Source organism: Schistocerca americana, chromosome 6 (assembly GCF_021461395.2).
Source record: "Schistocerca americana isolate TAMUIC-IGC-003095 chromosome 6, iqSchAmer2.1, whole genome shotgun sequence".
Classification (NCBI taxonomy): Eukaryota; Metazoa; Arthropoda; class Insecta; order Orthoptera; family Acrididae; genus Schistocerca; species Schistocerca americana.
This window is the reverse complement of record NC_060124.1, coordinates 334599792-334615749: the sequence shown is the minus strand read 5'-3', so window position 1 is coordinate 334615749 and position 15958 is coordinate 334599792. Positions and strand designations below refer to the sequence as shown.

Below are 15958 nucleotides of genomic sequence, written 5' to 3'. Positions count from 1 at the left end.
AGCCAAGAGTTACGCTCACTTAACAGGATGGAAACTCAAACTAGGGCAGCTTAAACGTCGACCAGCACACTCGCAAAATCTACCTAAGATGCAATAACCAATACCGCGATAGAATAACAGTTATCATCGTCAAATGACAAGCATTTAATTACACAAGTTGACTGCACCAAATCCTAGTACGCAGACAGAGTTAAGATCAAACTGTCTATTCAAAATCTGATTAAATGGATATGGAACCGCAAAAGACAATTCCACAAACAACTCAGGCAATGCTAAAACAGTCACTATACAGCAACAAGACGAATTGCCCGTAGACATGAACGCTAAGAACACAGAAACGGTCGGACGACCAGATACACGTCGTCCACTGAGGCGACTGACCGAACGACCAACCATCGGTCTTTGCCAATAAAGTCAGGCAAGGGAAACGTCGGACTATAAAACCGCCAACTGACAGCTTGATGGCATGAGGTCACTTCGACGGAAGGACACACACACAAGTGAAAGTTGCACTACTCGAATATAACGATCCATTCAAGTTAAACTCGCTGAATCCGAACCTCAACGTGGTCGTGCACTCTCGCGACCACATCCTTTGTTGTGTACATAGTTCCGCGTAGTCAGTGCGTACACAACTTTCCCAATAGAGCGCGCCCGCTAAGTACGAGGTGCATTCAAGTTCTAAGGCCTCCGATTTTTTTTCTAATTAACTACTCACCTGAAATCGATGAAACTGGCGTTCTTCTCGACTTAATCGCCCTGCAGACATACACATTTTTCACAACGCTGACGCCATGATTCCATGGCAGCGGCGAAAGCTTCTTTAGGAGTCTGTTTTGACCACTGGAAAATCGCTGAGGCAATAGCAGCACGGCTGGTGAATGTGCGGCCATGGAGAGTGTCTTTCATTGTTGGAAAAAGCCAAAAGTCACTAGGAGCCAGGTCAGGTGAGTAGGGAGCATGAGGAATCACTTCAAAGTTGTTATCACGAAGAAACTGTTGCGTAATGTTAGCTCGATGTGCGGGTGCGTTGTCTCGGTGAAATAGCACACGCGCAGCCCTTCCCGGACGTTTTTGTTGCAGTGCAGGAAGGAATTTGTTCTTCAAAACATTTTCGTAGGATGCACCTGTTACCGTAGTGCCCTTTGGAACGCAATGGGTAAGGATTACGCCCTCGCTGTCCCAGAACATGACACCATCATTTTTTCAGCACTGGCGGTTACCCGAAATTTTTTTCGTGGCGGTAAATCTGTGTACTTCCATTGAACTGACTGGCGCTTTGTTTCTGGATTGAAAAATGGCATCCACGTCTCATCCATTGTCACAACCGACGAAAAGAAAGTCCCATTCATGCTGTCATTGCGCGTCAACATTGCTTGGCAACATGCCACATGGGCAGCCATGTGGTCGTGGCACCCACCTGGATGACACTTTTCGCATTTTCAGGTCGTCATGCTGGATTGTGTGCACAGAACCCACAGAAATCCCAACTCTGGAGGCGATCTGTTCAACAGTCATTCGGCGATCCCCCAAAACAATTCTCTCCACTTTTTCGATCATGTCGTCAGACCGGCTTGTGCGAGCCCGAGGTTGTTTCGGTTTGTTGTCACACGATGTTCTGCATTCATTAAACTGTCGCACCCACGAATGCACTTTTGACACATCCATAACTCCATCACCACATGTCTCCTTCAACTGTCGATGAATTTCAATTGGTTTCACACCACGCAAATTCAGAAAACGAATGATTGCATGCTGTTCAAGTAAGGAAAACGTCGCCATTTTAAGTATTTAAAACAGTTTTCGTTCTCGCCGCTGGCAGTAAAATTCCATCTGCCATATGGTACTGCCATCTCTGGGACGTATTGACAATGAACACGGCTTCATTTTTAAAAAATGCGCATGTTTCTATCTCTTTCCAGTCCGGAGAAAGAAAATCGGAGGCCTTAGAACTTGAATGCACCTCGCACAACAGCGCAAGCGCAGCGCTCGTCCGTCTCCGCACTACGAGATGGCGCTGTCTTAGAGACGGACCAAATTCTGCTTCCGCCAATCCGCGTATTAATATGTAACGCAGGCAATGAGATTGCTGCTAACGTAGAACCTTTTCTCCTCGCGGATCACACTCGCGCAGTGATACCTGAACTCGCGAGGTATTATAACGAGTGTACAGACCTCCGATCAGTCAGTCTGCATTAGTCTGCACTAGTCTACAGTCAAGTTTCAGTCTGCGCCTAATAAGATTATCATATTCCTGTACATAGCCATGAAGATAAATGAATAGACACTTTGTCAAGTATCAGAGATATGTGAGAATAAGATTAACGTACCAAGACAAAAGGAACTTCAGACTGTTAATTGTAAACAGCATCTAGAATCAAGTTACGTAATATCGATGATTTTTATTATTTTAATAAATGTGTGTGAAAAATTAATCAAGTTCTGTTTAAAGTTGGTCACCGTGAATCTGCTACTCTAAGCGAGCAAGTGACATTTCTATCGTCTGACCTAACAGCAGAAGATAAACATGCCACGATAAGACCACGAGACATATTGCTGGCACTCGCCTACTTCGCTAGAGCGACAAGTCAAATAATCTGATGGTGTGTGTACCGAAGGTCTTACAGTACGCACACTACATCCTTCCATCGTGCAGTGCACATATCGCCAGCTCCCTCGGCGAGTACTGGCGCGGTCGGACCTCACTGCTGCTCCGTCCCAACTGCACTCCGACACACAATGACCCGGAAATCCTTGAGGTCGCTCCAAAGATAGTACCACAGTACTCGCTATCGATAAACGCCGCTGCTGCCACTCACGGACAGACAAAGCGAGCAAACGTAGTCGCACCAGTGAATGCACTAAGGAAACGAGAGGTCACAATCCGAATACACGACGCCAACCTGTCAACGGCACAAACGCGAGCTGGAGCACGGGTCAGCTGAAGAGCGAACATTCTACGATGTCCCACAACAAATTCCAAATTTTTCAGCAGAAATTGGCCGAGAAAAAAGACATATGTTACTTTACTTATTGAACGCCTGTCATGAAACGGATTCCTCTCCCCAGTCCGTCCTTCTCTGTTCTCTTCTTCATAATTGCGCTTCTTAGACTACACACAACTGTTAGGACACCAGCAATAATTACATTTTTATACAATCGTGAAAAACAACATGTAAGTTACTATGCGAGTGTCTGTCTGACAACTACTAACTGCCGTGTACAGCTTCATTGAAGAGAGAAGAAGGTTGCATGGACACAGCGTTGCCAAGTCTAGTAGAACCGCACTGGACTGAGGCATGTGTGTTGTGTTGTGGTCATCAGCACCAATTGAGTAGTGTTGTAGGAAACCGTTATCAGTCTTATTTGAGAAGCCATTAAATTGACAGTCTCCAGAAGGTTTCTCAGTCAGTGGCTTACGTTGTGCGTTGGGTCTTACAGGTGGGCCAGGACTTCGCAGAATTCCTGAGTCCAGACGACGTGCCGGTGCTGCTCACTCAGGGCCGCAATGTCCGCCGCTTCACGCTGACCTACATCTCGCTCGGCGTGCTCGTAACCACTTACTGGCTGTTCACTCCCGTCAGCCCGGAGGGCCTGCCCTTCTTCCTGGCACTGCCCTACGACGCGTCGACGCCCTTGGGCTTTGCCGTCTCTTGGGTCTACTGCACGGTGGGAACGGTGCACGTCGTGGTGATGACCATGGTATTAGACTCCTTCAACGTCAGCCTCATCAATCAGCTACGGATGCAACTAGCATTGCTCAACAACAAAATTGTCAGTATCCCCAGAGAGAACTCCTCTATACCCTTGGACTCATTACAGACTACTGGCTACTGGGACCTTCACTATCGACTGGAGAAGTGCGTCCTACATCATCAAGCCATTATTAGGTAAGCGTTTAAGCATTACTCCACAATAGTACGAGCACTTGCAAGTTTTGGGCGTTTATTCGCATGCGTATTGGGGGAAAGACAAGATGTATTGAGCATTTGTCTACAAGTTCAGTAACACATATAATCAGTGTTAAATTTCAGCGAAGTGAGCGCTTTTTGTCATTGCATTACGCCATGTATTTCATTTGTGGGGAACTCATTACGAAGAAATTACAGAATCAAGGAAAGAAAAAATATTTTCACTTTACTCAAGATAAAAATTATACCTGACATTATGTATTGTGACTGGGAACTATAGGTATGAGCATGATGATGTTTTGTACAGGGTCTCTCAAATCTTTTGGAAAAGGTGATAGTGGGCCCACAGTCGATTACATTGATATAGGGAAGGAATGGTCGAAACTCATCTTTACTATGTTACAGACTTACACAGTGTACACTGCATAACAAATACATAGCTCATAATAGTCGTTCCAAGTGACGACCGCCAGTCTCAATACATATATTGCAAAGGCGCATGCAGTCCTGCTGCACTCTCGGAAAGGTTCTGGGTGTCTGTTTTTAGTTGGAACAGGCGGCAAGTGATAAAAAGCCTACATCCCTGGCCACCAAACAGACTTACTTTACGCTGCTTAGCTCGTAGTACATAGGTCATGTGACGACTACATGTCCTGTATCAGCTCATTAACGTGTGTCACACGCACACAACTATCCATGGTGTCAGTTGTCCATTGCATCAGACACCTTGTGATGTGACCATGTTGAGATGTGTTGTTGTGTACAGTGCATGGGACGTAGTCAAAGATGGAACGTTACTTTTCCCAAGAATTGGCAGACAGGCATTTAATGTACGCTATGCTAGGATGTGCTGCCCATAAAGTAGCACAAATGTGTAGAGAACGCTTTTCCAACAGGTGTCATCCTAATTGGAAGACGTTTATCTCCATGGATACCAGCCTGCGAGTGATGGTGTCGTTCACACCACAGAGAGCTCGCCAAGGATCCTGCCAAAGACACATCCAAACAGTGGACTTTGAGAAGATGATGTTGTATCATGTGGCCGACCACCCGCCATCAACTTGCCCATGAAACACACATTTCGCAGTATACTATGTGAAGAGTACTGGTGGGACAGGCATTACACCTCCATCAAAATGAACACGCCAAGTATTGGGACCATCAGATTTTAAGCACCATGTTTATTTCTTTCAATGGATAATGCAGTGCAATGATGAATTCCCCAACTTCATACAGTCAGTATTTTTCATGGGTGAAGCCTCATTTACTGCTGATGGTGTTTTCATCACCCGCAGTAGCTATGTCTGGAGTGAGGATAATGACCAGGCACCTAAATCAGTGGCCACCCTCAATGAGAGTCTACCAGCATATGGATGGGTATTGTCCAATTTTACCTAACAAGACCTTATTTGCTGCCTCTATATTTGAACACTTAACATTCAAGACATTCCTGCAAGGTGTGCTTCCACAGTTCTTGAACATTATATTGCTTGTTGTCTGTGAAATGACGTCGTTTCAACATTATGGTGCACCAGCCCACCTCGATGTTAATCTTCGTAACCACCTCAACAACACATACCCTCACCACTGCAATGGAAAGGGAAGTCCTGTTCCATGTCCACCATGATCGTCGTATCTCACACCTTAGGACTTTTTCTTCTGGGGTTACATCAAGATGTTGGTGTATGAAACCCTCGTCGAAACGGATGGAGACCTGCTTGCTAGGATCCGAGCTGACTGTCTTATGGTACAAGAGACACCGGGGATATTCGAGAGAGTGTGTGGCAGAATTTCACGGACTGTTCCCATGCACGCATTGAGAAAGGCGGTCGTCACTTTGAACAATTACTATGAGGCATGTTGCTGTTGCGTGGTGTACTCTGTGTATGTCCATAACAAAATAAATATGCCCTTCCTACCACTGGCTCCCCATGTCAATATAATCGCTTCCTAGCCCACTATCAATTGTTTCAATGTAACCTGGTGTAACAGAAGATAGTTTGTTTTTAGAACTGTGTGGGGAATGAATGGTGGCTGATTTGTTACACAACATTACGCTGTATACCACAATGACAATACTGTTTACAAATTATAATGAGGTGACAAAAGTCTTGAGATACCACACCGTTGGGTGGCTTGCGGAGTATCGATGTAGATGTAGATGTAGATATCGCGTTGGGCCTCCTTTTTCCCAGAATAGTAGAACATCTCGACGTGGCATGGACTCAACACCTGTTTTGAAGCCCCCAGCAGAAATATTGACCCATGCTGCCTCTATAGCCGTCCATAAATGCGAAAGTGGTGCCGTTGCACGATTTTGTGCCCATAAACGTTCGGTAGGATTCATGTCGGGCGATCTGTTCGGCCAAATCATTCGTTCTAATCGTCCAGAATGTTCTGACATGATGCGTTTTCATCGGCAGAAAGTTCATCTTTGCTTGGGACAATGGTGTAAACACTGCCCACACTATTAAGGAGCCACCACCAGCTAGCACAGTGCCTTGTTGACAATTTGGGTCTGTGGCTTCGTGGGGTCTGCGCCACACTTGAACCCCACCAGCAGCTCGTAGCGAATGAAATGGGGACCCATCCGACCAGACCACGGTTGTCCAATCGTCTAGGGTCCAACAGATATGATCATTAGCTCAAGAGAGGTGCTGCAGGCGATGTCGTGCTCTTAGCAAAGGCACTCGCGTCATTCGTCTGCTGCAATAGCCCATTATAGCCGAACGTATGGCACTGTCCTAACGGATACGTTCGTCGTACGTCCCACAAGGATTTCTGCGGTTATTTCACGCAGTGTTTCTTGACTGTTAACACTGACAACTTTATACGAACGCCGCTACTTTCGGTCGTTAAGTGAGGGCCGTCGCCCACTGCGTTGTGCGTGGTGAGATATAATGTCTGAAATTTGGCATTCTCGGCACTGTTTGGTATTCTTGACACTGCGGATACCGAAATTTTGAAATGCCTAACGATTTCTGAAAGGAAATACCTATGCGTCTAGTTCCAACTCCCATTCCGTGTTCGAAGTCTGTTAATTAGCGTCGTGCGGCTATAATCACGTCGGAAACATTTTCACGTGCATCATCTAAGTACAAATGACAGCTCTGTCAATGAGCTGTCATTTTTTACATAGTATGCACAATACTACCACCATCTGTATACGTGCATATCGCTACCCTATGACTTGTGTTACCCCACTGTAAGATGTTCAAAGAGGCAACCATGCATCTCCACGTGGGGCATCACCCAACGGCGCTACAGAATGTCGAAGATAACGTGTCCAACGCCTGCCGCTCGACAGAAAAATTGGGTTGATTCAAAAAAATGTCTAATTACCAGACATAAAACTAAATTGTACGTTCTGGAATAAGTTGATACACCGAATCACTTCGCCGAGTACCCAGCACAGGCACAGCTAACAGTACGTGTAGGGAACATAAAACTATACCGTACGCTGTTGGTAACCGATTGTGACGCAATATACAATTCTGAAATACAACAGTGGTGCCTTTCATTAACCTATACATTATTCAGTTTTGGAGGCACAAAATGATCAATATTATGAAGTTCGGCTGTCTTAAAATTTGACAAAGATGACTCGAATTAGCAGATATAACTAACTAAAATCGATCTTTAAAGAGAAACGGAATAGTTGGTTAGTTACTTGTTCCACAGATCTAATTCACGATAAACGTTATGATGTGGAACGTGTCAACAGAACGAATATAGATCACTCATACACAACAAAATAAAAAAATTATATTTATATACCTGCTCGCTGGCTATTTAACGCAACTTTTTTAAATATATGACTAATTACCTGTATTGAAGAATTCTTTTATGCTATAGAAGCTGTCTTAAAGGAGAACCCTCTTTAATCTGCATCTGAAAACCCTTCTACTATCTATCAGATATCCTATTTCCATGGATAGACTAACTATGCTTCAAATAACTTCCGGGAATTCAGCCAGGTAACACTTTCAGCGACCGCCGATATTTCAAGGCAAACTGCAACGGACAGGCGGCGTACATGCAAATTTAATACCTCGGTTCTCGGACCCAAGCAGGAAAGATAACACACACACACTGAACACTAGTGCCACCAAAGATGGCCAAAGTCAGAGCTATCGATAGTGAGACTATGAATTCGCAGGTGAGGTAGCATTGAGTCTGTCCCTCTGTTTCTTGACAAGGGAGAGAGCCGGATTCCAAACAGAGTTTAAACAGAAACCTCCATCCCTGTTAACAAGGTTGCTCGCTAATTTAATCTCAACTGCCTCCCGAATCACACTGTCCCAATAGCTGGACGTGCATGCCAATATCTCGGTGTTATTATATAACATGGGGTGACCAGTATCCAAGCAATGTTCGGCAATAGCAGATCTATTTGGCTGCTGTAATCGTGTGTGCCGTTTATGCTCAGTACATCTGTCCTCCACGGTCCTGATAGTTTGACCAATATATGCCATGCCGCAGCTACAAGGCACACGTTATACACCCGCCTTACGCAGTCCAAGATCATCCTTAACGGAACTCAAAAGTGCTCTAATTTTAGATGGAGGTCGGAAAACACATTTCACGTCGTATTTCCGTAAAATACGACCGATCTTATTGGACGTGTTTCCTACGTAAGGCAAGAAGGCAGTAGACTTAGGTGTTGACTCAGAATTATCATCAATCACCTGATGTACAGCTGGTCGATAGCGCAACGCACGTTCAATCTGTCTATCACTGTAACCATTTTGACGAAATGTAACTTCAAGATGGGACAGCTCAGCTGGCAAAGTCTCAGCGTCAGAAACGATATGTGCCCTGTGTACCAAGGTACGAAGTACCCCTTCACGCTGAGCCGAATGGTGACTACTATTAGCTTGTAAGTATAAGTCGGTGTGAGTACGTTTCCTGTAGACTGCATGTCCCAATGATCCATCATCCTTCCTCCTAACCAACACGTCGAGAAAGGGAAGGCAACCATCCTTTTCCACCTCCATCGTAAAACGAGGTATTAAATTTGCATGTACGCCGCCTGTCCGTTGCAGTTTGCCTTGAAAATGGCGGGGTGTTCTCCCGCCGAAATATTGGCGGTCGCTGAAAGTGTTACCTGGCTGAATTCCCGGAAGTTATTTGAAAGTTGTATACGCCAGGAGAAACTCAGGTCTCACAGACTAACTATGGTTGTTATAACACTATGTTTTACCCCTTTTTGTCCAAAGTTAGATTCAAGAGATGTGTGACGCTCATTACTTTTCCTTCTAATGTTGTAATTGTAAGTAACTCTGCTACTCTTAAACTTACGTGGATTTTTGATAACAAATTCCGAAGGTGAATAATGCATCGTGAGGCTGTAGTTAATATTCTCAACCGCTTAAAGAGATGTGTGCAAGATGTATATTTGAGAGCTCCACAAAGAACTCTAATTATTTTCTTTTGTGCAATGAATATATTTTGTCTAAGAGAGCAGGTTCCCCAGAATGTTATCTCATAAGACATCAATGAATGAAAGTTAGCAAAACATGTTTACTTACTGTTTTCTACATCCCCAGATTTGGCAGTTATTCTCATGAGAGAAGTAGCTGAGCCTAGACGTTTTAGCAAGTACTATTTTTTTCTAGTTTACGTTTTCAGCAATATTCACACGTGAGAGTTACGATATTATACCGTGTTTATTATTTGTTGTTGGTATGCTAGGTTAGTTGGAGGGAGAATATTTTTGACAGCACATAATTGTGTGGACTGCGTTTTTTTAAAGTACAGAGCTAGCCCATTTGAGCAAAACCGTGCAGTAACTTTCACAGAAACATCATTTACTATTTTTCTATTAATGCATCTTTGTTTGGCTTCACATCAAATTTGTATCATCTGCAGAGAGGACTAATTCTGCATCCTGATTCAAATAAAATGCAAATCATTAACGTAAAGCAAGAACAGCAGTGGGCCAATGATCGAACCCTGTGGGACTGACAAATATGTGTGAATTTCTAAGGCACCAAACTGCTGAGGTCATCGGTTCCTAGACTTACACACTACTTAATTTAACTTATATTAACAACCACACACACACAGCCATGCCCAAGGGAGGACTCGAACCTCTGGCGGGAGAGTGGGACTGACATTGTGACATAAGATACCAACTGGTGATATTCTATCTTTTAAAAATTTTATTATGTGCTCAGTAGAATGGCCTTTTCCAATCCAAACTGTGATTAGATAAGTAACCCATTATAACACAATGATATGGCAAACCTGAAGTACATTACATTCTCAAAAGATTTTGAATGTGACATATGAAGTGACGATAGGTATTAACAACTATGGAGTCACCCTTTCTGTAGGATACTAACAATGCCATTTTTTAAACTTTTGGGGAAAACATCCTGAGTTAATGGTCCACTATGAAAGTGACATGCATTACACATAATAGACCCTCCAATTTACAGTGTCTTATTGGAGATATTATCCTCCCTACATGAACATTTTAGATTCATGGTTCACATGGCTCTGAGCACTATGGGACTTAACTTCTAAGGTCATCAGTCCCCTAGAACTTAGAACTACTTAACCGTAACTAACCTAAGGACATCACACACCTCCATGCCCGAGGCAGGATTCGAACCTGCGACCGTAGCGGCCACGCGGTTCCAGACTGTAGCGCCTTTAACCGCTTGGCCACACCGGCCGGCCTTATATTCATGATGATCTTCCCTAGTTCATATGTTCCCTTGTTTCAGATGGAAATGTGATATTAATATGTAATTCGGTACACGTCCTTTTGTGAGCTTCTTCGGAGTATAGTGTACAGCAAGAAAGGTACTGTTAAAGCTTTTGCGCCATTTCCCAATTAAAGAGAACTGTCCTCCCTAATTCACACGCATTCCTGATTTTTGTAGCTTAGGGTGACTTCTGGAAGATAAACTAATTTTTTGAAGACTATGGTAATATCTGCCGATAGATTGTGGCTCCTCCATTGTGAACAGAGGCTATTTCCTTTCGTCGGTCCCATTATCAACATATCACGTTGAGCATGTACGAAACATGTTTGCACTAAGATCCATAGACCATTTTTCTAAATGAAACGTGGTATTGCGGAAGACGCCGTGCAGTCCTTCTGCGAAGTGGAAGTCAAATATCGATTGCAGGCCTCGAAATGCATTTGAGGATTTTTCCAGTAAAAATTCTTACGTCTCTGTAGAAAAAAACTAAACATAGTTCGTGTGTTGAGTAATTTGTATTGTGATAGCCTCCATCACAGTGAGCATCTCTTGCAGCCATTAAACAATCGAAAACACAGCAGCTGTTAAATGAGTTAGTGACCATCTGTGATCGTGTCTGCTAACTGTATGTAATTTGAAAGATAATTTTCCATCAGGTCTCTCACTTTTCTGCTTTACAAGGCTACTCGGCTGACATCTTACAGAGTGTGTCATCATGTATGATTGTTTTGACAGGAACTCAGACTTGCTGGAGAGGTCCCTAAAAGGCATGTTACTGGCACAGAGCCTCTCCATCGGCGCCGCTGCCTGCTTCCAGATGTTCGAGGTCGCCATGGTGAGTGACTGCATTCAGCCATCTCTATGTTTAGTATATCTTGAGTGCATTGTGATTTGCTAGTCAATTAGTATGAGACGGTTCTAGAAGTAGGTCGTGAGTGGAAGATGAGAATTACTAATGCAGAAAAAGCAAACATAACGACATCGTACCAAGCAACTACGAAACATAATGTCGATGTGGAAACGACTCGCTCTGGACTCCTGCAACTTTTAGTTTGTTAATGTCAATAAGCATTGTTTCATTCAAAACAGTTTATGTTTGCACAAAAATACACTTACTAAGTATTATTACAATTTTATTAAGTATTATTTCAATTTGTTAATTATCTAGCAATACGAAGCCCTAACTACCAGTCCATTCTGTAAAAACCACACATCAATAGCACTTTCCATTTCCGCAATATTTGTGGTACAAGTTTTAGGTGATTCACCCTGTATACCAAGCAAATTAATAAGATATTGTACGGGTCCCAACGCTACATAAAACAGCTCAGAACACTGTCGCAGAAGTAATGAAAAAGGCATGCCGAATTTAAAAGAACATAAAACCCTTACAACTGGCGAAGTTTAATCGTAGTTTGAATTTGAACATGAATTACAGTGCGAGGTGCGTTTAGTAGTTTCCACAACGAAAATCTGGAAATCTGGCAGAAAACCCAAAGACATTGTGGTTACATGTAAAGTACACCAATGACAAGACTCAGTCAATACATTCATTGTGCGGTAACAATGATGATGATACTGACTACAGTGCCATTGAGGCAGAGGTACTAAATACATTTTTCCGAAATTTCCCCAACAAAGGAAACGAAATATATATTCCAGAATTCGAACCAAGAACAGCTGCCAGCATAAGAAACTTAGAAGTAGATATCCTCGGTGTAGTGAAGCAGCTTAAATCACTTGATAAAAGCAATGATTCTGGTCTAGATTGTATGTCAGTAAGGACCCTTTCAGAGTATGCTGATACAATAGTTCCATAGTTATCAATCATACGGACTGTATTGTGGGTGATCAAACGCTTCACATTGGAAACGCTGCAGGAGCGTCTTCATTCATTGAAAGATCGTACCTGAAGAATGGAAAGTTGAACAAGTCGCACCAATACCCAAGAAATGAAATAATAGTAATCCGCTGAATTACAGACCTATATCGCTAACGTCGATTTGCAATAGGATTTAGGACGGTTACTCTGTTCGAACATTATGAATTACCTTGTAGAAAACACAAACAGCCAACATGGATTCAGAAAATATCGTTCTGGTGAGAACGGAACTAGCTCTTTACTGTCACAAAGTAAACAGTACTATCGGCAGGGAATGTCAGATTGATGCAATATTTTTAGATTTTTTATAAGGCTTTTGACACTGTTCCTCTCAAGCGACTTCTAATTAAATTGCGTGCCTATGCAGTCTTGTCTCAGTGGTTTCCGGTCTGAAATAACACAGTTCGTAGTAACTGACGGAAAGTTATCAAAAAGAACAGAAGTAATATCGGGCGCTCCTCCAGGAACCGTTACAGGCCCTCTGCTGTTCCTCATCTACGTAATCGATTTAGGAGACAATCAAACAGATAATGTTGTGGGGAACAAAAAAGAAGGACTGTGTTTTATTGGTAGAAGACTTAGAAAATGCAACAGGACCGCTAAAGACACAGCTAACGATACGCTTGTCAGTGTGGAATCCGCATCAGATAGAATGACGGAGGAAATCGAAAAAGTCCAAACACGGGCAGCTCGTTTTGCATTACAGAAAAGTAGGGGAGAGAATGCCACGGATGTGACAATCGAATTCGGGTGGCAATCATTAAAACGAACGAGTTTTCCGTGGCGCCATTATCTCCTCATGAAATTGAATCAACAACTTCCTCCTCAGAGTGTGAAAATGTTTGGTTGGCGTCCACCTACGTAGGGAGAAATGATACTCGTAATACGAGGGTTGTCCAGAAAGTAAATTCCGATGGGTCGCGAAATGGAAACCATAGTGAAAACTAGAAACGTTTTATTTGCACCAGTTAGATACACTTTCCACCTACTTCTCTACATAGTCACCGCTCCAACTTCCAGTTTTGCCGTAGTGTTGTGTCAACTTTCCAATATCATCGTCATAGAAAGCAGCCGCCTGTGCTCTTGGCCAGTTATCTGCACTGATGTGCAGCTCGTTGTCTGTGGAAAAATTTTGTCTTCATAGCCAATGGTTCTTGTGAGCAGAGATGAGACTCAGGGGAGCAAATTACGGACTGTATTGTGGGTGATCAAACGCTTCTCATCGGAAACGCTGCAGGAGTGTCTTCATTGCTCCTGCATGTGCGGCCGAGAACTGGCATGAAGAAGAAACTGCTCGACAGTTGTGTTATGTGGAGTACATGATACAGACGAAATCTCTAACCAGGCCATCATACTTGGCGGGAGACGCCATTCCCTACGTATCTTTAAGTGCTCACTGTTCACTCAAACCTGAAAAGTGCGACGCGACACGATCGATGGGCATACTAGAGACACTGACCAACACATCCGTGCTAAGCTTTATCGGATTTTCCCAGTGGTTTCCATTTCGCGACCGATCGGAACTTTTTTTTCTGGACAACCCACGTAAAATAAGAGAAATCAGAGCTCGCATGGGAAGATTTAGGGTTTCGTTTTCTGCTTGCCGATCGAGAGTGGAACGATAGTGAAATTGCTTAAGGGGGGTAGGACGTCAAACGAGCCGACTTGGAATAGGAGAGTCACCACAGGACATTTTAATTTCTACTGTCTATACTTTTACAAATAAATTCATAAACCTTTGTCACCATGACCAGGAAGGATTGAGGAGTCACACTTATCGCAGTGAAAGTTCAAAAACGTAGCAAAATACCTTTTATACGTGTGAAATTTCATCATTTTTTTAACTTATTACTGGCTGCATTTGTTGCTATAGGTACACTTTTCTTCCTAAGTAAGGGAGATTCTTCGATGAATTTCTCATAGCATACAAACAGTAGTTACAGGTGTATGAAACTCTAGAATTTTCCAAATCTATTAAAAAACTGTGGAAAAAATTGAGATAATTAACTATAAAACTTAATTTTTTCTAAACACGAAGTTTAAAATGTAACAGTTCATTCATTTTTTCATAAATTAAATAACTTCTAGAGTTTCGTACACCTGTAACTATGGTTTGTATGCTGTGCAATAGTCATCGAAGAATCTCTCTTACTTAGGTAGAAAAATGTACCTATAGCAACAAATGCAACCAGTAGTAAGTGAAAAAATGATGAAATTTCACATGCAAAAAAATGTGTTTTGTTACGTTTTCAGCTTCCACGCTTATGAGTATGCATCCTGAATCCTTCCTCGTCATGCTGTTAAAGTTTTATGAATTTATTTGTAAAAGTATAGCCGGCCGAAGTGGCCGTGCGGTTAAAGGCGCTGCAGTCTGGAACCGCGAGACCGCTACGGTCGCAGGTTCGAATCCTGCCTCGGGCATGGATGTTTGTGATGTCCTTAGGTTAGTTAGGTTTAACTAGTTCTAAGTTCTAGGGGATTAATGACCTCAGCAGTTGAGTCCCATAGTGCTCAGAGCCATTTGAACCATTTTCTTTTTGTAAAAGTATAGACAGTGGAAATTAAAATGTCCTGTGGTGCCTCTCCTGCTCCAAGTCGGCCCTTTTGGCGTCCTACCCCCGTTAAAGGTCGTTCGGGGAACTCTCTACCAGGCACTTAATTGTGAATGGCAGAGTAATTATTTAGATGTCGACGGAGATCTGTAGATGTAGGCCGCAAGCAATTTTTGTTTGAATGCAATGCAGAAAATCGTGAGTCAGTCAAGTAACGTGCTTCCGCAAAGCATTCCATGCAATAGAAAAAAGTGGTACACATAATAGACAGATTTGTCCTTATGTGCCTAAGAACATCTATTCTAAAGACACTTGAGTCGGCATGGTTTGTTATTTTGCATCGTGAGTAAACATTTTCAACTCCGATACTTTTTGACACTACAGTCGATGAGAGGAGGCATACCTCTCATATAAATGTTGTTTTCAAAATGTAAAGAAACCCATACTGCCAACAATTCTAGCGTTCCAGCACCGCTGACATGCGTACTTTGTAGTACCACAGTGATGCCAGTTGCAGATAAGATCTTCAGATGATTATCGAAGTCCTACAGTGAGAAGCTGTAGGATCAGTTCAAACTTTTTGTAGCCAGTGTTACATGCTAGCCTGTTAGGTATTTTGAGGGACTGAATCGCACGCACGAGAGACCGGTACTACTTTGATACTTCTTCAGGGGCACAGATTGTTACGCTGCTGGTGTAACAAGGCTACAATCGTCCAGTTTGCACGTCTGCATTGTGAATTACATCGCTGGCCGATTCCCAAGTAATGATGCTCAGCTATATTTTCCTCGCCCCTTGTCTATGGCTTATCCTTCTGCTGTGTCACCGACGCTATTCTGAGTTGGTCTTTCTGCAAAGAAGGGTAATGCTAAAACCTTCCTGAAGTATCAGTTCGCC

General features: G+C 43.0%; 1 protein-coding gene across 1 annotated transcript in view; it reads left to right on the top strand.

The window, feature by feature from the left end:
* Positions 1 to 15958, top strand: part of LOC124620124 (odorant receptor Or2-like) — a 63737-nt gene that overhangs the window by 8372 nt on the left and 39407 nt on the right. Inside the window, exons 2-3 of the mRNA XM_047146794.1 lie at positions 3442 to 3890; positions 11363 to 11462. Coding sequence (XP_047002750.1) covers positions 3442 to 3890; positions 11363 to 11462 — 549 coding nt within the window. The remainder of the gene's footprint in view (positions 1 to 3441; positions 3891 to 11362; positions 11463 to 15958) is intronic.